Source organism: Polyodon spathula, chromosome 10 (assembly GCF_017654505.1).
Source record: "Polyodon spathula isolate WHYD16114869_AA chromosome 10, ASM1765450v1, whole genome shotgun sequence".
Lineage (NCBI taxonomy): Eukaryota > Metazoa > Chordata > Actinopteri > Acipenseriformes > Polyodontidae > Polyodon > Polyodon spathula.
The window spans coordinates 44,872,736-44,896,465 of record NC_054543.1 but is presented as its reverse complement, the minus strand read 5'-3'; the positions used below and the strand labels follow the sequence as shown (position 1 = coordinate 44,896,465).

Below are 23,730 nucleotides of genomic sequence, written 5' to 3'. Positions count from 1 at the left end.
TCTGCTTGGAAAGCAGCTTTTTTAGTGAATGAAACCTAGTCATTCATAAGTAGGCCAGTCCCACGCTCTGGTTAGTTAGCTGGCGCCTTATATATTATTCAGCAGTTTATTCAGAGAAACCCATCCCCTCTCCGAATACAGTTATAAGTAATGCAAAACCTCGTCGCCCATTGGTTTCCGTGTGCCCAGTGGCTGATCCCATCCACCAATGGGCACGGAGCTCGGTGATCAGCGAGAGCCCCGGGGAAAAGCCAGCGAGTCCATTGAGAAAGCTCATTCAAGTTTTCGCAGCCGGAGAGAGCGGATCACCAATCTGAGCTGTGGATAACAGTCATCGTTGCGGTTTGCGTGGGATTTAAAAGCGATCGCATTGTTATTTTACGTCAGAGGAAAGCAATAGCACAAAATTTCAGGGTGAGTTTCAAAACACACAAAAAAGGGTCTGCGGTAAGTAATATGCTTTTGGAGTAGTTGCATTGTTATTGCACAGTGCGATGTATCGAAGTTCGGCTGAGTTATTCTCAATTGTAAATACAGCGCAGGAGAGAAAAGCAAACGCCATTTTCTCATCTCAGCATTTACTTTGGCAACCATTTTCTGGTGCTTTGCACTAAGTTGCATGATTATAATGTTTTACTTTTTCGAAAAGGGTTTCTTGTGAGTTTTATGACGGGGGGTTGTGCTTTTCGGATTGAATTGTTCCCTGGTGTCGGTGTGCGAGGTTAAGATTGGGGTTGGCTGTTTTTTTTTTTTTTTTTATGAATGGAAGGTCGGTGGTTATTTTTTTTTTGAATGGGGGCTCAGCGCTGGCTCGAGTTACACTTCATTGAATAAACAAACAAGGGGCCACCGAGAAGGGGGGGGGGTATTTTAATTCTTTATTTAAACAAACTGATCAAAGATGACTTTATTTGTCACATGTAGACAGTAAGTTTTGTTACGTACATAAATTAATATGTATTTTTTTCTTTAACGGGGATTATATATACAACTGTTGTATTACACTTTTTATTTAAAATATGTGTTAGTTTAAAGTAAATTACATGTATGTGTCGTGTTTTTAAATATTTGCTCTGTTTCTTTTTTGAACTTGTGCACTTTTCTCCTATATTGACTACGTTTGGAAACTAAGGTACACCCAGTTTAATAAATAACATTTTTAAAAATTCTCCAGTATTCGCTTGTAGCTGGGGTTAGACGGCACGCGATGGTGCAGAACTGGGGAGAGCGCAGCTCGCGCGGACCGTGCGCTCCAGCCTACCTGTTGCATCAGTGCGCTGGGACCCGGTGTCCTTTACTTTCTCCGAAGATTTTTAATAGCAAGCCTTACCTGACCTTTCAGAAAGAGCCGACTCGGTGCGCATGATCTGCTGCGGTGATGTGGCTCACTACAGCCAGTGTGCACTGTCTGGGATTGGTGTGCGGTTTTATTTAATGGTTTGGTCACTTAGCTGGACTGGGGTTTGACACGAGGCTGTTCTTTCCACAGTACACGATGGTGTTAATCTCATGACTCCGATCCCACTGTCAGTGCAGGGAAGATTCAGGGCACACCACGAACAACCAATGGGTTCCTTTGGGTTTGACGTTTCTTTGCTATAAACCCGTGTAAACTTTCCCAAATTAGTTTTTATAATTATCCATTTGCTAGATATTAACGGGAAATGTTTACCGCTCTATTGGCGATACGCCTTGTGGAATTACGCAGGGTGTATATTCTCTATACGGCTTCCATACACAGCAATGGCGCGGGCTCAATAAACCACTTCTAAATATAGCAGCACAGGCCCATTGCTTCATATCGGAGCAGTAAAAGCGATGCCATTGTTGTTATATCACGCTGGAGGAAAGCAATACCACAAGAGCCCAAGGCTGAGTCTCAACGTGGAATAACATGCTTTTGGACAAGTTTCATTTTACAGCACCAGCGTTAAACCCGCTGCAGTTATATTAGAATGGTGTCTCATTATTCTAGGTGAAATGTCAATCATTTCAAGTTTAAAACAGTGTGCGGTTTATTGTGTGCGTCTTCTAAACTTTTAAATCAAACTGAAATTTCACAATATTTAAATGCGAATGCTTTGTCAGTTGTTTCAATGTCTTGTCTTTTTCCAGAGAAGCAGGAGCACAGACAGATCGACTCTCCACATCGCTGAATGCGAACAGTCCCCCCTCCCCCCCCGATTCACCTTTACAAGCAGCAGCGTCATGGATGGGTTTTATGACCAACAAGTCCCCTTCATGGTTCCTACAAGTGTAAGTGTTTTTATAGATGTATATCTGTCTATCGGTAGGTGACAAATACAACTTGTTACGTAGGGCAGTCACTCCTGTCTTCCCATGTTAGTTCTGCTTTGGCTGCTAAGGGTTTGTCATAGCAGCGGGCAGCAGTACTGTAATTACCCAAAACGCCCTGCAGACCCCTTCATTTCCAGTGTAAATACTGCGTGGGTCCTGCAGATCTGTGTAAGGAACAGATGCATGTGGGTGTTGATTAGAAGTCTATCATCAAACAGGAACAGAGCACAGTCTGCTGGCAAAGTGATACGTTTCAGTAGGAAGTATTGCTTAGCACTTTGCTTTCTGAAGCTGTCCTAATCCACAGGCGAGGGTGGGAACACGGCACCCTTTGGCGGTGTCTGGTTTAGACCTCATTGCAGCAGAGCTGCAGTGGGTTAAGACTTTTGAATTTTCAATATTGTTTCTTCTCAGTGTCCAGTCGAAGAGTCTAGCAGCAGACAGGCAAACGACAGAAAGCGGAAGTTTCTGGACACGGAACTGGCCCATGACTCAGAAGGTAATGATAACTTCTTTGCTTCGTTGGCTCTTCTTACCTCCCTAGGAAGAGCTGAATTGGGTGTGAATGCCACCCAATATTAGAGAGAAATGAGAACAGTGGTGGTTTTTACAAGGCTCAGCATTCTCTAAGCTGACTCTCCTCTCCTCTCTCACACAGAGTTGTTCCAGGACCTCAGTCAGCTGCAGGAGATCTGGATTGCTGAAGGTGAGCGCTCGTCTGCCCGCCCCTCTGCTCTTACCCTCCACTGTAAGAACAATGTGGCTCAGATCAATACCAGTTTTCCTATAGTGACTTATTGAGCGGTAACTGGCATGGCGTCGCCCTCTTTATTCTATACTGCATGCCAACACGCAGACTGCCACACTAGAAAAAGGATCTGGTCAGTTGCCAGTCAATCTTCTGAGTGGTAAGAATAATAAGCAGTAGCACTGGGGATAACAATCTGCTCAAGCATGCGCTAGTCAGGGGCCCTGTCTAAAACTGTAGCAGAATTCTTTATTGAAATGTTAGCAGTATTTCTAAACATTGACACTTCAGTGGCTTCTCAATCTTATGGAAGTGGATTGTTGACCCTGTGTTCAGTCCCTGAAGTAGGTTTCAAAGAGGAAAGTGTGCACTTTCTCCCTGGATTTGGCCACAGTTAGTCTTCCCCACCTTTGTTAGCGAATGTGCTGGTTAATGTGTTCAGATTGGGCTGTGGAGGGGTCTGGAGGGAGTCCAGCACTTTGACTCTTTAATTATTTACACCCCTGTTTTGTGTGTTCCTTGTTTCTGCAGCTCAGGTTCCTGATGACGAGCAGTTTGTCCCAGATTTCCAGTCTGATAACTGTGAGTACTGAGATGCTTATTACTAATACAAGCGCTGTGAGAGAGACCGACTTCAGAACAAACTCCTACACTGTGCGATGAAAACTAAACAAGCAAGCATGGCCAAAATCAGTGGGACTGTAAACCAACCACTAGAACTAAAATAGAACCGAGCATAGGATGAAGAGGATTGGAGCAGATGTTCTAAACAAAGCAAGCCTCTAAACCAGGTCCACCCTGCTCCTGATAATTAATACACTGACACAAAATCTCTCGGGTCCCAGCTGCACACTGCAGTTGCGAGCTCTGCCCTTGTTTGGTCCCGGTCAGGTTTATCTGTATTAAATTTCCGCTGCGGCTGTCAAGCCTGGCTGCTTGTCTCGTTAATGCTAACAGAAGGGCTGCTCTGTGCTCGGTAATGGAAGTTTGTGGCAGTGTGTGGCAATGCTGTGTAATTGAGCGCAGTGGAAAACATTTCAGTGACTGATTGCTGGAGAGTATTTCCTCTGCCAGGAGTGCAGGTAGGGTCAGGGCTGCTGCTGACGTATGAGTGGGTAAACTCCAACTCCTGCTTGTGAATGCATTGTACACGAGCACTGGGCTGTGTGTGTCACTGCACCTCTTTCTAGCTCCACCAAGGTCATTGCAGTCACAAAACAAGTATGAAATCAAAGCACAGGTCCTGAACATCACCCCCAAATAAAAGCACGGCTCCTGAACTTCACTCCGGTGTGTTTGTGCAGCCTAGTTTCCTTTCTCTGTGTCTTGTTCCTCTGCTTGTAAAGTGTCCTGGTGTGAACACTCGCAGTTGACCTGCTGGTGTAACGGCTGCGTCGGTAGAGATGGCTGTCGCTGACCTGAGTTTGTTGAGGAGTTATCTAGGTCCCCCGGTATAGCAAATGTTTCCAGGTTTAACAGGGCCAGAGCTGGATAAGACAAGCTATGACTGTCTTTATATTGTGTTTATATTCTCTTTGGTGTTGGCAGAAACATTGTGTATCCTTGAAGTTCTCTCAGAAGAACTGTGCGTGTGAAGTGGGCCCCTCTTCTAACAGGATCTAGTGAACTGAGCTTTGATCTCTGATTTACGACTTATGTTCAGAAATAATTGAACCCATCATTGCCCTGGCCTGCTGCTGCCTTTGATGAGAGTGTGTGTTGTATTTGGAGGTGTTTGTTTCACTCAGCATTTACCCTTGAGGTGATGCATTGAGACCAGATCCTCTCTGTCCATCTGTCTCCATCCCAGTCCCTCTGCCCTCACTGCTGGGCCACTGTGCCTCTCTCCCAGTCCCTCTGATCTAGCCTACAGTTTAGAACATCTGGAGGCTAGTTCATGTGGTCTGTGGTTAAGCTACAGCTCTTTATACAAAGTGCGTCAAATAAACTGAGTTTAATCTGATTTCATTGGCATGTACCAAACTCCTGAAATGGATGAAGTTGACCTTCTCCAACTAATTTCAACCAAAAAAGCAGACAAAAGGGAATTTTTTTTTTTTGCCTCTCTCCTCATTTGGACTTCTTGCTTGCACCTTTTTTTTTTTTTTAAAAGCAAATGTCATATCCCAAAAAAAGCAACCGTGGGTGGTGACATGTTTGTTTTGGTGCAAAAAAGAAAAAAAGTCTCTTGGGCTCCCTGCCAGATGAAAGCCCATCCCTCCTAACCCTGCCTAGCGTTGAAATGTTCGGCTCAGCTCGATGTGCCTGCCCTGGAGCGAGGCCCTGCAGTCTCTGCTATGGTCTGGCTGGGTTTCACCCAGCAGACCTGCCTCCATTCAGAGCCCCAGCTGGCAGGAGAGACATTTCCTTTAGTCATGTGGGGAGGCAGTGTTTACTGAGTCCTTCAGAGCCTGCATTTATTGCACTGACTGGATTGGCAGAAAATAACATGCTTGAAACCACTGTGCTACTCAAACCCACTGCCACACTGCAGCCCAGCACTCTAACCACCGAGCTACTGCAGGGATGGTAATAACATACCCATTGCATAGCAGTTTAAGCCATTCCTGATTTTTTCACTGCGAGTTTAATCAGACAGGCTTGTTAGCTATGCACTGTGGCTAATCAAGCTCACATTAAAACCTGGAATGGGTTAAACTGCTATGCAATAGGAGTCTTATTTCTTCTCGATCCCACTGCAGCACCAGCAGTTTCTCCAGCGACTGAGTTTCTCAACCCTATTGTCTTATCTGTCAAGTTGAATGAGTTATCAGGCTCTTACCCCAGAAAGGGATATAATTGCACTAAATATATTGTGTGGGGAAATGGGAGTTAAATGATAAACTAATGGTGAGAGGCAGCAGCTAATAGTTGTAGCGTGAGATGGAGAGGGAGAGGAGGGAATCGCTAAATTGTATCCGTCTAAGATCCTCAAATTACAGCGCAGGATGATTCATCTTTAACTGCTGATCCAATAATAGAAATGTTCAAGTTACAGATGAGTCAATGTGTACATTCCAATGGGTTTTATGGTGTTTAAGCCTTTGGTCTCGGAGTTTAACACTGCTGTCGATCACTGTCAATACCTGCTGATAGAATGTTTCTTGTGAAGGATCAGTATCGCTTGCGTGGCTAAAGCTCCTCTGTGGAACTAAAAGTTCCTAAAAGGTAGCACAATATCCAGTGCAGTTTTAAGCTGAGAATACTCCTTTTAAAGGCCCGTCTGTGTGTGGTGGTAATGAAACCTGCTTCTCTCTCTCGTGTAGTGATGTTCCATGGCCCCCCGCTCACGAAGATCAAGCGCGAGTTCCACAGCCCCTCCTCCGAGCTCTCCTCCTGCAGTCGTGAGCAGAGCCTCGGCGCTCCCTACAGGGAGAGGTGCCTTTACAGCTACAGGTAACTGGCTAGCACATGTGTTGCCAAAATATTTATGGTGTGTTTTTACTACTCAAACAGTCTACTTTCCTATCTCACCTATCTTTCTTTCTTTCTATATTTCTCTGTCTCTCTCAGCAGTGCCTATGACAGGAAGCCCTCCGCTGGGTTTAAGCCACTAACTCCACCCTCCACTCCAGTGTCACCATGCAGCTCCAGCCACACTCCAGGGACACACTCCCTCCACGGACAGACTCCGTCCCCAGTCCCTGCACACAACCATGGGACATGCCCTCTGCAAGAACAGACTCCGCCTCCAGCTCACCCCCAGAGGACACACCCACTGCACACTCAGACCCTGCCCTTCGCAGTGCCCCACCCACCCCTGACACACACTGAGGGGCAGTATGGCTCGGAGCACAGGTGAGTGAACTGCAGTGATCCTAATGTCCAGCAGGTGGCATTGTTGTATATGCTATACTGAATTGTTTTCAGGCTTCAATCTGTGGACAATAGAAACCATCTGGGCTCTAAAGAATAATCCAAGACCACTGTCAGTTGTTTTGAAGGGAGATTTGATAGGCAGGTTCCCCCTATTCACTCTTCTGAATGCATTCTTTCTGAATCACCTGGAAAACTTTCCAAGGAGCTGAACTCGTATAGGGGTCACGTCCTATTCAAGTTAATGCTGGTTCAGTCCAGATGTAATATCTACAAACAGCCACTTCAGAAACATGACCCTCCCTGGACTTGGACCAGCTGTCCACCACAAGCTTCCTTTACCCATTTCCCACGGGCATAATCTATATACGTGTTCTCTTATTGCAGTGAGTAGTGCTGACATTCCCTTGGACGTGAGCCCAGAGGTCTCACTGCATTGGGCATGCAGCTCTACAGTCTAAATCAAATGTATTGGCCAGGGTAAAACTAAGAGCTGCTACTTGGTCCCTGGGTGGCCCCACACAGACTGGGTAAGGGTCCGGGGCTCTGTTCAGCGCTCTGGTTCTGGCAGTCAGGCAGGTTTATAAATACGTGAGCGTGAGAATCTCCTGCTCAGACTTCCTGAGATTCCTCTCTCTGAAGCCAGGGGATCCATGCCATCGGGATGGGGAGGAATGAGCTGCTATCAATCATCTATATCAAATCTGTGCAGATGATTTTTTAAATATCGTTCTAAACCCCTGTCTCCTCCCTCCAGGTTTCAAAGACAGATGTCCGAGCCCTGCTTGCCTTGCCCCCCCTACCCACCCCAGCCCCACAGCACAGTGTCCCGTGACTGCAGGCCTCCCTACCATCGCCAGATGTCCGAGCCCCTGGTCCCTGCGCCTCCCCAGGGCTTCAAACAGGAGCTGTCTGACCCTCGCTATGCTGAGCAGGGGGTGCCTGCCATGGGGCCCCCCCAGCCAGCCTTCCAACACCCCATGAACATCAAGCAGGAGCCCCGAGACTACTGCTTCGACTCCGGTGAGTAACCCAGAGCTGCAGATATAGGGGACCAGGGGCTGTCGTGTCCAGGGGTACAGATTGACAGGGGGCCAGGGGCTGTCGTGTCCAGGGGTACAGATTGACAGGGGGCCAGGGGCTGTTGTGTCCAGGGGTACAGATTGACAGGGGGCCAGGGGCTGTCGTGTCCAGGGGTACAGATTGACAGGGGGCCAGGGGCTGTTGTGTCCAGGGGTACAGATTGACAGGGGGCCAGGGGCTGTCGTGTCCAGGGGTACAGATTACAGCCCCTGGCCCCCTGTCAGTGTCCAAGGGTACAGATTGAAGGAGGGCCAGGGGCTGTCGTGTCCAGGGGTACAGATTGACGGAGGGCCAGGGGCTGTAGTGTCCAGGGGTACAGATTGAAGAACAGCCGGGGGCTGCACTGTACAAGCTGTATTTCAGTGAGATGTGGAATGCTCTGCTGTTTGCTATGTCTGTTCTCACCTAGCTGACAGTCTTGCCACTGCAGTGAGGGAGCGTTCCTGGCTGGAGTTTCACAGAGCCTGCTATTCACTCCATTTGTAACCCGATGGAGGGTTGACTCTTACTGCAGTGCAAAGCCAGGAAGGCTGCGTCTGTAGCCTGCATTGTTCGAGAGCTGTTTGGTAATGGAGAATGAGGATGGAGAGATTTTAAAAGATTTAGAGTAGTACTAGAGTAGAGGGGTATGATGCACGCACCAGAACACCCCCGCTGTCCCCGAGTCGCACAGATGCAGTGATGCACACTGAGGACAGAGGCCAGGCCAGGGAGGCTGTGACTTCTTATGCTGAAGCGCTAGCCAGCTCTCTGACTGGGAGACCGGTGATGTAATCGCAAATCCTCTAATCTGCTTCCATATAAATACTGGAGGAGGGGGCAGGGTGCAACAGATGGTGGAGATTTAATTCTGGAGGAAGGGCTGTTGTGATGTTAGAGAGGCAGCAGGAATATTTGATGTGCTGCTGGATTTCATGAGGTGGGGTATTGCTGCGCATCAGAAGGGCGCACCATCGTCCTCCCTGAACACCAGACTCTGTCCACCACGTCTAGATTATTAGGATCAAGGGCAGAGCACAGCGAGGGCTATTCCAGCCCAGCTATTTGTTAGAACCATGACTTGAATTACTTGCTTGAATCAGTTACATGTCCTTTTCAGGTAATCCTGTATTTAATATATTAACTCTAAAATGTGATGCAGTGGCCCTCGAGGACAGGAGCTGTGCTCCCCTGATCTACAGTTAATCTGCTTGTTAAGTGATGCTGCTTGCGGGCTCTCTGGCAGGGGGTGGCAATGCAGCAATGGCTTCCGAGAGGGGGTGGGTCTTTGGTGCACATGCCAGACGTGGGGGTGGTGCTTTCCATCGGAGCTTGCGTAAGGGATTGGCGCTGTGGGCGGATTGGGCTGCATCTGCACAGCTTTGTGCTCACCGGAGCGGATCTGGCATAATTGTAGATGGGCAGGGAGGAATTAAAGCTTGATGATCCAACGCAGATATAGAAACAAACACTTCAATATTTAATGAGATGTTGGGATACTGCTGAGGAGCCTAGGCAGACACGGTACAACCAGCTAGCATTGCCATCTAGAGGAAGGGGTTGAGCTAAACAATGTAGGCAACTTGCATTGCCTGAAATACATACATTTTAAAGCAATGCTTGTTCACATGCTGGCTGGCTTTGTCCTCATGTTAATTCTCTTTGTGTTTCTCTGTCCTTTGTTACAGAAGTGCCTAACTGCCAGTCCTCATTCGGGAGAGGGAGTTTCTACAATAATGACGGTAAGTGTTGCCAATGCTTCACTATGAGTGCAGCGATCTCGGAACGAACACACACACTGATTTCCCCATGCATTCTTTCTAAAAATTGGCAGTGTACAGATGTTTGAAACCATAATTAACTGATTTACAATTTTACCTAGATAGCTTAAATGAGCATTGTCTGAGCTGTACTGAATGAGTGGGGGCTCTGACACTACCCCCTTTCCCAGCCCCAGCCTGCCTGCCTGTGGTTTAAACCAGCGGTAGGAAGGAAGGGGAGCAGATAGAGGAACGCTCAGCCTGGCGGCTGCTTATCTGCTGGAGAGCACTGTAGATAGGGTGCAACGGTTGTGGGATCAGAGAGAAGCCAATTTCCACCTTCTTCTTGCCTCTTGCTCTGCACAGCTGGCAAAAAATTATTTGATCTGCTAGACGCATGCTTTTATCACTAATCGGTGTCCTGGAAATCAATATCACACACACACACACACACCTGTGTTCCCCTCTGCCTCTCAATCTCTGACCTGTCCCCCCTCTCCTTCCCTCCCTCAGCAGGTTTCTCCTATGACTATAACCCCCGCCTCTACTATGATGATGCCTGTGTTGTACCAGAGAGACTCGAGGGTAAGTCTCTTCAGACAGACCATCATGTTGCATTGCATGCAGTATCTGTGAGCCACGCATTTCACATGGGCTCATCGCAAAGCTGTGTGGGTCCAGCTACACCACTGTGACCTGTTCAGAGAGGTGTAGCTGGGTTTTAGGTTGGGGAAACAATTTCATTGACCATGTCCTCAATCACTCTGCTATGAATGGATATTCTGTGAACACACACAGTCATGTGCAAGTGCTCCCCCCCCTGCTGAGAGCATCAATTAAGAGTCTGGAGTGCTATTTTTGTTCAGGCTTAGAAAGACAATGGAAGTGCTAATGTAATGGCATTATAATACTGCTTTATAACCTGTTCCGTGGTATAAAGGGCTGCCTTAATAACTAGGTAGTGGTCCTATATCTATTGTGCTTATCTGCCTTGGAGGATTTTGTTCCAGTGTGTCTGAGGCCCTGTGTAACCCCTCCTCTGCTCTCTCTTCTCCCCAGGCAAGGTGAAGCAGGAGCCTGCTGTGTACCGCGAGGGGCCCCCCTATCAGCGGCGTGGCTCCCTGCAGCTCTGGCAGTTCCTGGTCACGCTACTGGATGATCCCGCCAACGGTCACTTCATCGCCTGGACCGGACGCGGCATGGAGTTCAAGCTAATCGAGCCCGAAGAGGTCAGCCTGTCTGAATCTGATGTTGAATAGATGTGCATCAGTTAGGGGTTTGAGTAGCTTTTTCAAAACGCTTTAACCATTGTAGTGCTTATACTATGTGCAGTGTACGCTTATTTATTCAAGTCTCTGCCATATATGTGTACATGTTCTATGCATGGTGGAATTTTGTAGGCTTTTAGGTTCCTTAGTTCACGTAGCATGTGTGAACGAAGGGTGAATGTGAACGGTTTTCCCCAGGTACTGATTGTCCACTCTTTCTCCTCTCCTCCTCAGGTAGCTCGGCGCTGGGGGATTCAGAAGAACCGACCAGCGATGAACTATGACAAACTGAGCCGCTCTCTGCGCTACTACTACGAGAAGGGCATCATGCAGAAGGTAAGGATTCGAACAAGACGTTTTCTTCGTTCTGATGCACGACCTTGCACAGCTTAAGACTCCTATTGCATAGCAGTTTCACCCATTCCAGGTTTTACTACGAGCTGGGTTAGCCACAGTGGAAAGGTAACAAGCTCAGTGTGTCATTAAACTATCAGTGAAACCAGGAATGTGGATTAGTGCAGGGCTATCCTCACTCGCTCTTTCCTCCCTCCTCTCAGGTGGCCGGCGAGCGGTACGTCTACAAGTTTGTGTGTGACCCTGAGGCTCTCTTCTCCATGGCCTTCCCTGATAACCAGAGGCCCTCCCTGAAGCCGGACCCAGACTGCCCCCAGCCCGAGGAAGACACGCTGCCCCTCGCACACTATGAGGAGGGCGCCCCCTACCTGCTGGAGGCTGACCAGTGCGTGGGCGGGGGCCTGCCGTATGAGGGTTATGTATACTGATGACCCTTCACTCCCCCCAACCCCCTCTCTCTCTCGCTCGATCTTGGACTGCTATTACTGAGCGAGCATCACAGGAAGAGCCTGCAGCACCATCGCTGCCCTGGGGCTCCTGACTCCGCCTACCTGCTCTGGAATGGGCCTCGTTGCTATGGACACTGGGAGGGGGAGCAGTAGCTGGCTGGTCTTGTTTTTTGCATCCACTGGTGTGGATTTGTAGCATTTCCATAATGACAATCTGCTTTTAAAAATTGTTTGGCTTTTTGACCACAGTAACTATTCTATATATAGCTGCCTTTTGAATGTTTGTTTGTTTTTTTGATCAGTCATTTTTTAAATTTATATATAACAAAAGGGCTTAAATCTGCAAAAAAAATAAACAAAAAATAGTTAACTTGTGCGCCCCCACCCATCACAACTCTGATCAAGCAATGGGCTTGTCTGAGTAGCTGTTGACAACTCGTCCCTGCAGCCACTCCCAGCTGCCACAGGAAATGACCCAACCACATTTCCTGTCACATGACTGCTACCAAACTGGTGGCAGAAGTGTTTATTTTGGTAAATAAAGGGATGCATATGACAGTATTTTTCTGACGTTTTGAAAGAATTTATAAATATATATTGCATGGAAATAAAGAGAATTTTGTAGGGGTTTTTTTTGTATTTGGAGCTACAAAGAAATTGTTTTGTTTTTAGCATTGCTCTCTCTTTCTCTCTTCGTCTGAAAAAAACCTGTAAAGTTCTTTGCTGCGTTTTTATATAGTTTCATGGAGTTGTTTAAAAATATATATATATATATTTTTGCAAAGGCTGCATCTGTTTTGTTTCAAATTATTGTATAATATGCTGTATAGTTCTGCCTTTTACAAATCTGGATCTATATAATGAACCCTCTATACAATCTCGATTCCCCTGTGATGCAAAGACTTCAGAATGACCGCTTTGAAGAGAGTTACCCCTTCCCCTGAGGTGAGCAGGTGCGACTCTTCCCCTCCACTGGGTTCAGGGGGCATACTAGCTTGTACAGACCCCTCCTTCCCTGAGTTGCTTCACAATGTGTACATCGCACTGCTGTGTTAACAATCTGTACTGTGTACAATAAAGGGATCCTTTCTGCTTCACTGGCTTGCTCTTCATTCATACTTGAATAACGAAACGCTTGGGAAATCTATTCTATTGCAATAATGAGGGGGGGGGGGGGGGGGGTGTTTCGTCCTACTGGGTTGCTAACCTCAGAGCCCTCAAAGGCGGGGTAGTTTGATTTCCAGTAAGCGATGCCATCACTGTTGCTGTATTGATCCTGTAAAAGCCAGCAGAGTGCATTTGGGAATGACAGGTCCCCTTAGTGCTTTGCATTGAAACAAAACCCACAGCATTGCAAACAAGATCGAATGGCTGGCATGAAGGTTTGTAACTACCATTGAGAGAGAGGAGAGACTCTGTGTTGCACTCTGCGGAGAATGCATTACATTACCAGTGCTGCAGCACGTGTTGCATGGTATCATTGTCATTATAATACTGATGGTTACTGTCTATGGCTGCGGAGAGATGGGCCCCTAACAAGTTTGAGTTTTGTACGTGGGAATGAAATGTCCAGCAAAATAGATTTGTAGGTGGGATGACGCTGCTAATTCCAACAGCCATCAGATCAATACATATAGAAGTTCTGCAAAGAAATGTGTTCTGCATGTTGTAGCATTCCTGAAGTATGATTGAGTTATATATATATATATATAACAAGCTGCATCTTTTTTTTGGTAATAATAAAAAGATGGTAGACCTGACAAGCTTTGATCATGCACTGATACTAGCACATGCTCAATTGTATCCATGACTGTGAGCTTTAACCTGTGGAGAGCCTGTGCCTCAAGCTTGCTCGCTCGCCAGCACTGTTTCAGCCCTAAACTAGTTTTTCGAGATTTACGATTATGCTGTATTTACACTATAATCGTAAATCTCGAAAAACTATTCACTTCTAAATCTTTTGTAGTCATTTTTGTATTACTTTAGTATAAATACATGTTAATTTGGATTCATATGTTGTTTTTTTCTGACTTTATGTGAACGAAAAGACACACATTTGCCCGTTTTCCCATTGGAAATAGTGGTATTTTGAAATATCACTATCCTGGTCACAAAAGCAAAGTTTGTGGGGAATAATAGCCATTTTCTATACTTTTGAGGCATAAGCAATTAGGAAATAACACTTACTACCCAGGAACAAAAAAAAAAAAAAAATTGTTACACGGTGTAATCTGCACAGACAGACGCTGACATTGAGACAGAAACTGCTGGCTGCCACTGCCTGCACTCGGCGTGCGCTGCAATACAGCGCTGCCTGCACTCGGCGTGCACTGCAGTACAGCGCTGCCTGCACTCGGCGTGCACTGCAGTACAGCGCTGCCTGCACTCGGCGTGCACTGCAGTACAGCGCTGCCTGCACTCGGCGTGCACTGCAGTACAGCGCTGCCTGCACTCAGCGTGCACTGCAGTACAATGTAGGCTGCAAGATGAGATGGTGCAAGAAGAGATTTACCGTACAAGGCAGCTGCTGAGTTGCTATTTCTGTTTGAAGCTCTGTGTCTATCTTCAAATCTATAACAGAAAAAGAACACCTGGATCCCCGCCCCCACCCAGCCCCAGTGTCGACTCCCTGAGAAGGAGAGAGCAGCCGTCTCAATTGTATTACTAGACAGGACTCATTTTCTGGTTGTGTAATATAACGTGCTAATCACTTGCATTCATGGGATTTGCTTTTATGTATTGAACAGGTTCTCTCAACACCTAGGACCTATGGAATCGAACCCTCCTGAAAATGCAAACTGCAATGTGACCCATAGCCTCTGTCACCTGCTACACTGCACCGCTCCCTCTCCCAATCCTCATCCTCATTCAACATGAGTGGCCTTGGTGAATTATTTAATCTCCTTGGCAACAGAACTCACCGGAACACCTTCTATTCACCAGAATACCTCCACGCACGTTTTAGAAACAGCTCAATATAACCACTTGAGGTTGACCACTCATCATAAAAAGGAAATGAGTCAGCATTGAAAGAGACACCTTTTGACAGTAAGAATGCCATTGAAAATGTTCTTAGTAAAGCCTTGGAAAAACTTACACTCTTCATGCAGGAGGGTTTATTAGCATAGTGTTCATAAACTGATGTGCCTGTAATCAACAAGAACTATTTCAGGACCACTATCACCGATGCTTACCAGTGTGGTGTAGTAGTTATATTTGAGAAACTAGGAGGGAGGCAATGTGATCTAGTGGTTAGAGCTGAGGGACTGGGAGAGAGGCAGTGTGTGCTGGTCCTTAGAGCTGAGGGACTGGGAGGGAGGCAGTGTGGTCTAGTGGTTAGAGCTGAGGGACTGGAGGGAGGCAGTGTGGTCTAGTGATTCGAGCTGAGGGACTGGGAGGGAGGCAGTGTGTGCTGGTCCTTAGAGCTGAGGGACTGGGAGGGAGGCAGCGTGGTCTAGTGGTTAGAGCTGGGGTAGTGGGAGGAGGGAGGCAGTGTGGTCTAGTGGTTAGAGCTGAGGGAGGTAGTGTGGTCTAGTGGGGATAGTGGGAGGAGGGAGGCAGTGTGGTCTAGTGGTTAGAGCTGAGGGACTGGGAGGGGAGGCAGTGTGGTCTAGTGGTTAGAGCTGAGGGACTGGGAGGGAGGCAGTGTGGTCTAGTGGTTAGAGCTGGGGTAGTGGGAGGAGGGAGGCAGTGTGGTCTAGTGGTTAGAGCTGGGGTAGTGGGAGGAGGGAGGTAGTGTGGTCTAGTGGTTAGAGCTGGGGTAGTGGGAGGAGGGAGGCAGTGTGGTCTAGTGGTTAGAGCTGAGGGAGTGGGAGGGAGGCAGTGTGGTCTAGTGGTTAGAGCTGGGGTAGTGGGAGGAGGGAGGCAGTGTGGTCTAGTGGTTAGAGCTGGGGTAGTGGGAGGAGGGAGGCAGTGTGGTCTAGTGGTTAGAGCTGGGGTAGTGGGAGGAGGGAGGCAGTGTGGTCTTGTGGTTAGAGCTGGGGTAGTGGGAGGAGGGAGGCAGTGTGGTCTAGTGGTTAGAGCTGGGGTAGTGGGAGGAGGGAGGCAGTGTGGTCTAGTGGTTAGAGCTGGGGTAGTGGGAGGAGGGAGGCAGTGTGGTCTTGTGGTTAGAGCTGGGATAGTGGGAGGAGGGAAGCAGTGTGGTTTGTCCCTGCACGCACAGCACCCCCTCTTGATCATCAGTGTTCTCCTGCCCTCAATCTCAGCGCTTACACGACTGGCCCGTCACCTGATGATACCTCTAGGGCAGTGATGTCATCTCACTCAGGGGTCTTAAACACTGCTTAGAAAACTACAGGGAAATCTTCCATGCGTTATTATGTTCTGTTATTACACGTGTTCCTAACTACATGAAAATGATTACAAAAAGATTTGTGGTAAACAAGCACATAAATAAATAGCTGACTGCCTTTCTTTCCTCGTCAGTTTTACTGCAGTTCCCAGACTGTACACAGTATTTGCTCATAACTTGTGAAAGGTACAGTATACATGTTTTCAGTGTGGCAGTGAAGCATTAGTACTGGACTGTACTGTATCTTCTGATCGCCAGGCTTGTTTTTAAATGTAGTTCACACTTCTAATACCCCTTGTTTTTTCTAGACACCGTACACCGGAACAGAGCTTTCGCAGAAGCTAGATGTTTGTTTAGACAGAATATGCGCGTCTCCGTCAAGCCTCGCAGACGTGCGCCTCCTTTTCAGGCTCGTTCACGCCGGGGCACTGGACTTCAAATTCTGATCCGACAGCACCCTCTGGTGGTAAAGCCGTATGACTGTGTAAGTATTTGATCTCGTCACAAGTAGTTTAATTGGTACATTATTAAGCTATATTACGTCGATATGGACAATACATTATAAATAAAGTATAAACATATTTACAAAATACAGCGCAATGTAATCTAATGTTCAAAATACAGCAACATGTTTCACCGCGCTCGTGTGTCTCCTTATAAGGAGCCCTTCGTTCTGGAGGACAACGGCTCTGCTTTTCAAAAAACTACTCTCCCTTTTCAGTGGCAGGGCTGTGGTCACTGACACTGTACGTGGTCAGGATTTGCCTCAGTTTTGTCTTTGTCCCTGACCAGGTAAAGTCTCTTTTAGGGCCGATAGCACCGTAGGTTGCTCTGTGTTTTTAATTGGTCTTTCCAATATGTCTTATATGTGTCATTATTGAGTTTCTTTCGTACTTTTTCTGTTTCATTCTGCCCTGTATTGCCTCAGTGTCTAGCAGTAGCTGAGGTGTGGTTGGGTTCTCTGTGTCTGGCTGGACAGCAGTCTTAGGTTTTGTTTTGTTTTGTTTTGTTTTGTTTTTTCTGACATGTCAATCCACTTTTTTAATAGATTTTTTGTTTTTGGGTTCTGGTTTTTTTGCATTATTTTGCCTTCTCAGTGATGTTATTTAAATCTTTAACAGCCCGGTTGCTTCCTGTTTGGGCATTTTCTTCCATGTCAAAGCTGTTTAATACGCAGCCCAGGGTTGTTCTAGGTATGCGGATAAACGTGGTAGTTCTAGTGAGAAAGTATTCAGACAGAGATAGCGCAGCGCAGCTATAAAAGCAACACAAAGCACACAGAATTAACTAGGATGCTACACATCACTGATAAACAGTCATACATGTACAGTTGTATATGTTTGTTTATTTATTCACTATGTTTGCTTACAAGCAAGCTTTAATAAAAATAAGATGTATTATTAATCCACATTTAAAAAACAGTTTGCTGAATGCACGCTCCTAGACACACGCTTGACCAGAGTGCTGCTCTGAGTGTGAGCGACGCTGAAGCCTCCCTCACAGGTCTGCAAAGGCCTCTTTGTTCTCCCTCAGCCACTGCTCAAAACTGCGCACTGCTGGGTTCAGTCTGTGGGTCAGAACGATGTCCCGGTCTGGCTTCATCATGTAGAAACGGAACATGTCAGCCAGTTCCTTCGCTCCGGGGAACCCCAGCTTCTCATAGACCTCTGCAGACATCTGTGAGAGGAAAAGGGGGGGACAGCGGAAGGTGAATCGCAGTTTAAAGTGACAATCCTGAAATTCACACCCCCTCCAAATGCAGGCAAAGCAAGGGAACCATTGCACATATAATGGAACCTGTATTAACTCTAGCTATGTGTACAAGATGGACGTCCACTTTCCCTCGCCCTCCCTGTTTCCCTCTCCCTCTCTGTCTCCCTCTCCCTGTTTCCCTCTCCCTCTCCCTGTATCCCTATCCCTCTCCCTTTTTTCCTATCCCTCTCTGTCTCCATTTCCCTATCCCTCTGTCTCCCTGTTTCCATGTCTGTCTCCTTGTTTCCCTCTCTGTCTCCCTGTTTCCCTCTACCTCTCTGTCTCCCTGTTTCCCTCTCTGTCTCCCTGTTTCCCTATCCCTCTCCCTGTTTCCCTCTCTCTCTGTCTCCCTGTTTCCCTCTCTCTCTGTCTCCCTGTTTCCCTCTCCCTCTCCCTGTTTCTCTATCCATCTGTCTCCCTGCTTCCCTCTCCCTCTCTGTCTCCCTGTTTCCCTGTCTGTCTCCTTGTTCCCTCTCTGTCTCCCTGTTTCCCTCTCCCTCTCTGTCTCCCTGTTTCCGTCTGTCTCCTTGTTTCCCTCTCTGTCTCCCTGTTTCCCTATCCCTCTCTGTCTCCCTGTTTCCCTCTCCGTCTCTGTCTCCCTGTTTCCCTCTGTCTCCCTGTTTCCCTCTCCCTCTCTGTCTCCCTGTTTCCCTCTCTATCTCCCTGTTTCCCTCTCTGTCTCCCTGTTTCCCTCTCCCTCTTCCTCTCCCTATTTCCCCTCTTCCTCTCCCTGGCAGGCTGCCACAATTCCAGGGAGGTGGGAGGTTTGTATTAGCAGTTGGTGGAGCTGGTGTTTGTTTAAGAAAGCAGCAAACAACGTGATTCAATACTGGATCCAGGTTTCTGAATTACCCAGTGTGTAAAGAATAAAAGTCTTGGCTGCGTCCACTTTTTTTTTATTATTATTGAAATTGATTAAATTTTTATCTGCCCTTATAAAACTTTGCCACAGTGCATTGCAACAGTAATTGTACAGTTTTCCCCATGTGTTTCCCATGGTTATACTATGTATTTATTATAGCTTTCCATGCCTTCCAGTGCTTTTGCATACACCTTACCATAGCTCTGTGTGCTCACCTATGTTGTACCATGCTTTCACTGTGCTTTACTACTGTTTTCCATGCTTTTACTATGGGAAGTATTTATAAGGGTAATAACAGAGACCCACACACCCAGCCCTGCTGATGGACAGTACCTTCCCATCCCTGAATGGCTTCCCCAGGACCTTGCTCATGACCTCACTGTACTGCTGAATGGTTAACCGTTCAGAGCTCAGGCCAATGGTCTTGCCGTTGAAGTCATTTGGGGCTTTCAGCACACTGGCCACTACCAGCCCCAGGTCAGCGACAGACATGCCGTCCATAGGGACATCACCCATTGGAATATCTGCAGGGAGAGATGGGACAAGATACTGAACTTTGGCAAGAGGTTGATATTGAAATCTGACAATGCTTAAAACAACTCTTCCCTCCCCTCCATGTCCCTGTTTCCTCCCTCTCCCTTCCATGTCTCTGTCTATTCCCTCTCCCTTCCATGTCCCTTTCTCCTCCCTTCCATATCCCTGTCTCCTCCCTCTCCCTTCCATGTCCCTGTCTCCTCCTGTTATGTCCCCCTCTTCTATCTCTCATTCTCCCTCTCATCTCCTCACCCCGTTTTCTCTCTCACTCTTTCTCAGACTCACTCAGCAGGCTGTTTCCCCATGCTCACCCTCTCCCTGTATTTCTCTCCCTCCCCTTCTCCCTCTGCCTAGTTCTAACTATGTCAACTCTTTTTAAGGTTTAAAAGACTTGTAGCATTGGGCAGTCAAAGCCAGTTGCACTAGGCAGTGGAGACTAGGTATAAGTGGGGTCTTGCAGGTACACGAGTCACTAGGCTCCCAGATTGTGGACTGGACGCAACCTTATATCAGATGTGCTGCATCAGTCGATGACTTGAAGTCATAATTGAAAACTTTGAAACAGAGTTTAAAGTTGTAAGTGTGAAAAGTCATGTTAAGAATGAAAAGAAGAATGACAGGTACGTTACTGAAGCAGGTTGTAACAACTCGTGAGGACGTGTAGCGCTATGTTGTTCAGAACCCTGCTACATACTGTTTAGCCTCTCACTCACTCAGCAGGTTTGCTCCTCCAGCGACATTGCTGTGGGGTTTGAAGAAGGTCAGGAAGTTCTCAAAATAGGCAGGCATACGCAGGCTGGTGAAAGGAACCCCGCTGTCTTTCAGATATTCCTCCACCTCAATGAAATCAAATAACCGATTAAACAGCAACACACAGAGGGCACAAGGAACATGATCAACAGTGTCACAGACACCAGCTCTGTCAGGCAACTGGGTCAGCAAGTGCAAATGCAGATTGGTCTGTTTTGTTGGTACATGAATTCATTATCTTATCTCGACAAGAAAGGCCAATGTAGTTGCATTGCACTGCAATGAGCTGGGTTGAATTGAATTGATTGGTACTGAATTGAATTGAGAGAGAGAGATTTGCTCCAGTCCTCCACACTTCCAATTGTTGGCCTCACCTCCCCTTTGCTGTCAAAGTGTAGCACCTTCAATTTCCCCCCAGTCAGCTTGTTCACATTCTCCAGCCCACTGTACACAAAGTGCTTCAGCCCCAGCTGCTTTGCCAGGTCCACTGCAATCTTACCCTGAGAGGGAAGAAAGAATGAAGGACAGGGTGAGACAGAGAGCGAGGGAGAGGGAGTGAAGGACAGGGTGAGACAGAGCGAGGGAGAGGGAGTGAAGGACAGGGTGAGACAGAGCGATGGAGAGGGAGTGAAGGACAGGGTGAGACAGAGAGCGAGGAAGAGGGAGTGAAGGACAGGGTGAGACAGAGCGAGGGAGGGAGTGAAGGACGGTGAGACAGCGAGGGAGAGGGAGTGAAGGACAGGGTGAGACAGAGCGATGGAGAGGGAATGAAGGACAGGGTGAGACAGAGAGCGAGGGAGAGGGAGTGAAGGAGTGTGACAGGGTAGCCGAGCAGTGATGACGTCCCCAGCTGACAGAGACACACACACACACAGGTACTACAGGTGAAAAGCACACTTCTCACAGAGCCAAACACAAAATACTTCTCACAGAGCCAAAATAAATACTTAAGCAAAAACAGATCACAATCCCAAACCATGCTTATCTCTCCAGCTTGAGCAGCAATTGTTTGCATGCCTTCTTTCAGTTTTAAATTTCACTCTCACTCTCACTTTCCTCCTTTTGAACACCCACCCTGAACACAGGAACCCCTTAAACAATAATCCAATAACGGCCCCAGCCACATGCTCATGAGATGTCTGGCAGGGACGAGCTGCTACCATCGCATCTGCCCGACCACATCCAAACCAATAGCCAGACAAAGACAAACATTTGTTTCTTTAAATAATAATATAATACACCACCAACCATCAATTAAATACGCCCGTTCAAAATAAATAAGCAATACATTTTAAATCTTAAAAATCACTGGGGTTTTTAACTCCATAATACATTTATTTTACACGCAGGGCTTTGCCCTGCCCCCTTTTATCATCTGCAGGGCTTCCTTCCGTCCTAAGGGAGAGAGGGAGACACTGCCCTGAGTGGTTGTAAGAAGTACCAGACTCTTTGTACCTGTTGAACTTCAACATCCTTGCTGAAGTGCTCCCAGAAGTTTGTCACAAAGAAGCAGCCGTATGCGCCCTGTAGCGCAGCTTCTAGCTCCCCCTGCTGGCTCAGGTCTGCCTTCACCACCTGGGCTCCAAGGCGGGACAGCTCTGCTCCTGCGGGCTTCTCAGGGTTCCGGGTCACCGCCCGCACCTGGAATGAAGCATCCTGGAGCAGAGCCCGCACAACTGAGCCACCCTGACCACCTGCACACAGAAACACAGCCACACACAGAAACACAGTCACACACACACACACACAGAAACACAGTCACACAAACACACACAGAAACACAGTCACACAAACATAGAAACACAGTCACATACACAGAAACACAGTCACACACAGAAACAGTCACACACACACAGAAACACAGTAACAGTCACACACACAGAAACACAGTCACACACAGAAACACAGTCACGTACACAGAAACAGTCACACACACACACAGAAACACAGTCACACACACAGAGAAACACAGTCACACACACCCAGAGAAACACAGTCACACACATACACACACACAGAATGAGACATTAGTTTATTTGAAGTCAATGAGTCCCTTTTTCCCCTGGAAAAACCTATTTGCTCACTTTGGTACAGTTAACACAAAGCTCTGAAGTGCGCCTTTGATAAACAACCAGTTTCTCATGACGATCAGCTGGCAACTGTGTTTGAATTTGCTTAGCGCCTGCATTGTCTAAAACCAGCTGAGGCAGTTCATCCTGCTTGGCTGAACCCTCTCTCTCACTCCCCAGTACTGGATCCCTGGGTCCTAGAAAGTCTTGGATGCTACCCTCTCACCCAGAGGAAATGCATTCCTATGTAACTGAACCAGTCCAAACCAGAGCCATCAAACCAGTACAATACTCAGCCCCCTCTGGATAGTTCAACAGGTTCCCACTGGCTGCAGTATGACCCTGTGTCTTCCCTATTATCATACAGGACTGTGTGCTACAATAAAAGACACAGGTCCCAGTCCTGGGGACCTCTTCTGGTTTTCATTCCAACTGAGCTCTCAATTCCTGAACTAGAACCTTTCATTGAACTAATAATTTAGCTTAATTCATTTTCAGCTCTAAACAGTTGCAGATTTCAAGTTATCTGAAACATTTTATAGCGACTTGAACTGTACAACTTTTCAGGAGCTGGGAACCACTTATCTAGGAAACCATTTGTACTGACCAGTAGCTCCAAAAACCACGATCAGCTTCCTGGCTGCCATCTCTCAGTGCTGTTATTTTGTAGCTGTACAACCACAGTGTGTTGTTAATACAAGCACTCCCTGTGTTTATATTCTCTGCAATCCTGAGGAACCACCCAGGCTGCATACTAATTAACTCTGCCCCCGGAATGTTTCGATTCTGTCCCTGCCTTGCAGCAGGGTTCTACCGCCGCCCTCAGAATCTATGCTTATCTGAACTCTGAACAGTAACTTTTAAAACTCATGTTTTAACAGCTGTGTATTTTTATACACATTTTTATATTTTTATATCTCATACTACTGCAGCTTATTTAAAACTCCAACACTTCTGAAGCTGAATTGAAGCTGGTAAAACAAAACCAATAACCCATAACTCTAAAAACACTAAACAAACAAATAAAACAAATAAAAAAATAAATAAAGTCATTGTTGTGTTATTATTATTTAATTCTCAATAAATGACATTACGTTCAATAAGTAACTAGAAACAACAATGCATTTATATAAGACTTCATATGTGTATTCATTAATTCATATTAAAAAAAACCCTCCCCCACTCGGTACAGCCATGGAAAATATATCATTCAGATCTATATAAACACATGAATGTAGATCTCAGATATATGTACAAATAAGATTGTATAGCACCTCCATTAGAAAGAAATTAAGCTTACCCCATTGTTTGAGAAATGTGTGTGTGTGTGTGTGTGTGTGTGTGTGTGTGTGTGTGTGTGTGTGTGTGTGTTTCATACTCAAAGCCATTTTTTTCTAATTTCGGTATTTGCAAAGTTAAACCATTAACCAGTGGTTTAAATGCCATTAAACCACTCATAAACAGAGCCTTATCATGTGTAGCCAATATCTGAGTATTCCTGATTGTGTCAGAGTGTACCGGAGTGTTCCTGAGTATACCCAGGAGGAGAGAATCTCTGGAGAGGGTCTTGTGGTTTATTAGGTCCCCAGAAAGCCTTGCTGGCAATACAGTTATCATGCACAATTGGGATGGAATTATTTCTTTATTTTATTCTCTTTGTAAATTCTCATGGTCCAGATGCCTGCTACTCAGAGCGTCTCAGCACCACCTTTGAGAA

The 23,730-nt window shown here is 46.7% G+C and overlaps 2 protein-coding genes across 8 annotated transcripts; one reads left to right on the top strand and one right to left on the bottom strand.

Moving 5' to 3' along the window:
- The first annotated feature begins 263 nt into the window (after window positions 1–263).
- Window positions 264–12,852, top strand: LOC121322411 (ETS translocation variant 5-like). Of its 7 annotated transcripts, none has more exons than XM_041262332.1 (13): window positions 264–414; window positions 2,121–2,256; window positions 2,713–2,797; window positions 2,957–3,046; window positions 3,578–3,628; window positions 6,313–6,442; window positions 6,560–6,844; window positions 7,620–7,885; window positions 9,613–9,666; window positions 10,198–10,269; window positions 10,744–10,913; window positions 11,187–11,288; window positions 11,510–12,852. In XM_041262332.1, the coding sequence occupies exons 2-13, from the start codon at window positions 2,209–2,211 to the stop codon at window positions 11,732–11,734; spliced, it is 1,578 nt and encodes a 525-aa protein (XP_041118266.1). In that variant the 5' UTR covers window positions 264–414; window positions 2,121–2,208; the 3' UTR covers window positions 11,735–12,852. The 7 variants fall into 7 exon arrangements, with proteins under 7 accessions (XP_041118266.1, XP_041118272.1, XP_041118271.1 ...); XM_041262338.1 differs by having other exon boundaries at window positions 2,116–2,256; window positions 2,957–3,004; window positions 6,563–6,844; window positions 10,201–10,269; XM_041262337.1 differs by having other exon boundaries at window positions 2,116–2,256; window positions 2,957–3,004; window positions 6,563–6,844.
- Window positions 12,853–17,390: 4,538 nt separating this feature from the next.
- On the bottom strand, window positions 17,391–22,710 carry LOC121321488 (nmrA-like family domain-containing protein 1). The gene is made up of 6 exons (XM_041260462.1): window positions 22,621–22,710; window positions 21,400–21,638; window positions 20,319–20,444; window positions 19,908–20,031; window positions 18,994–19,184; window positions 17,391–17,723 (listed from the first exon to the last, which is right to left on the bottom strand). The coding sequence occupies exons 1-6, from the start codon at window positions 22,658–22,660 to the stop codon at window positions 17,544–17,546; spliced, it is 900 nt and encodes a 299-aa protein (XP_041116396.1). The 5' UTR covers window positions 22,661–22,710; the 3' UTR covers window positions 17,391–17,543.
- Between the last annotated feature and the right edge of the window lie 1,020 nt (window positions 22,711–23,730).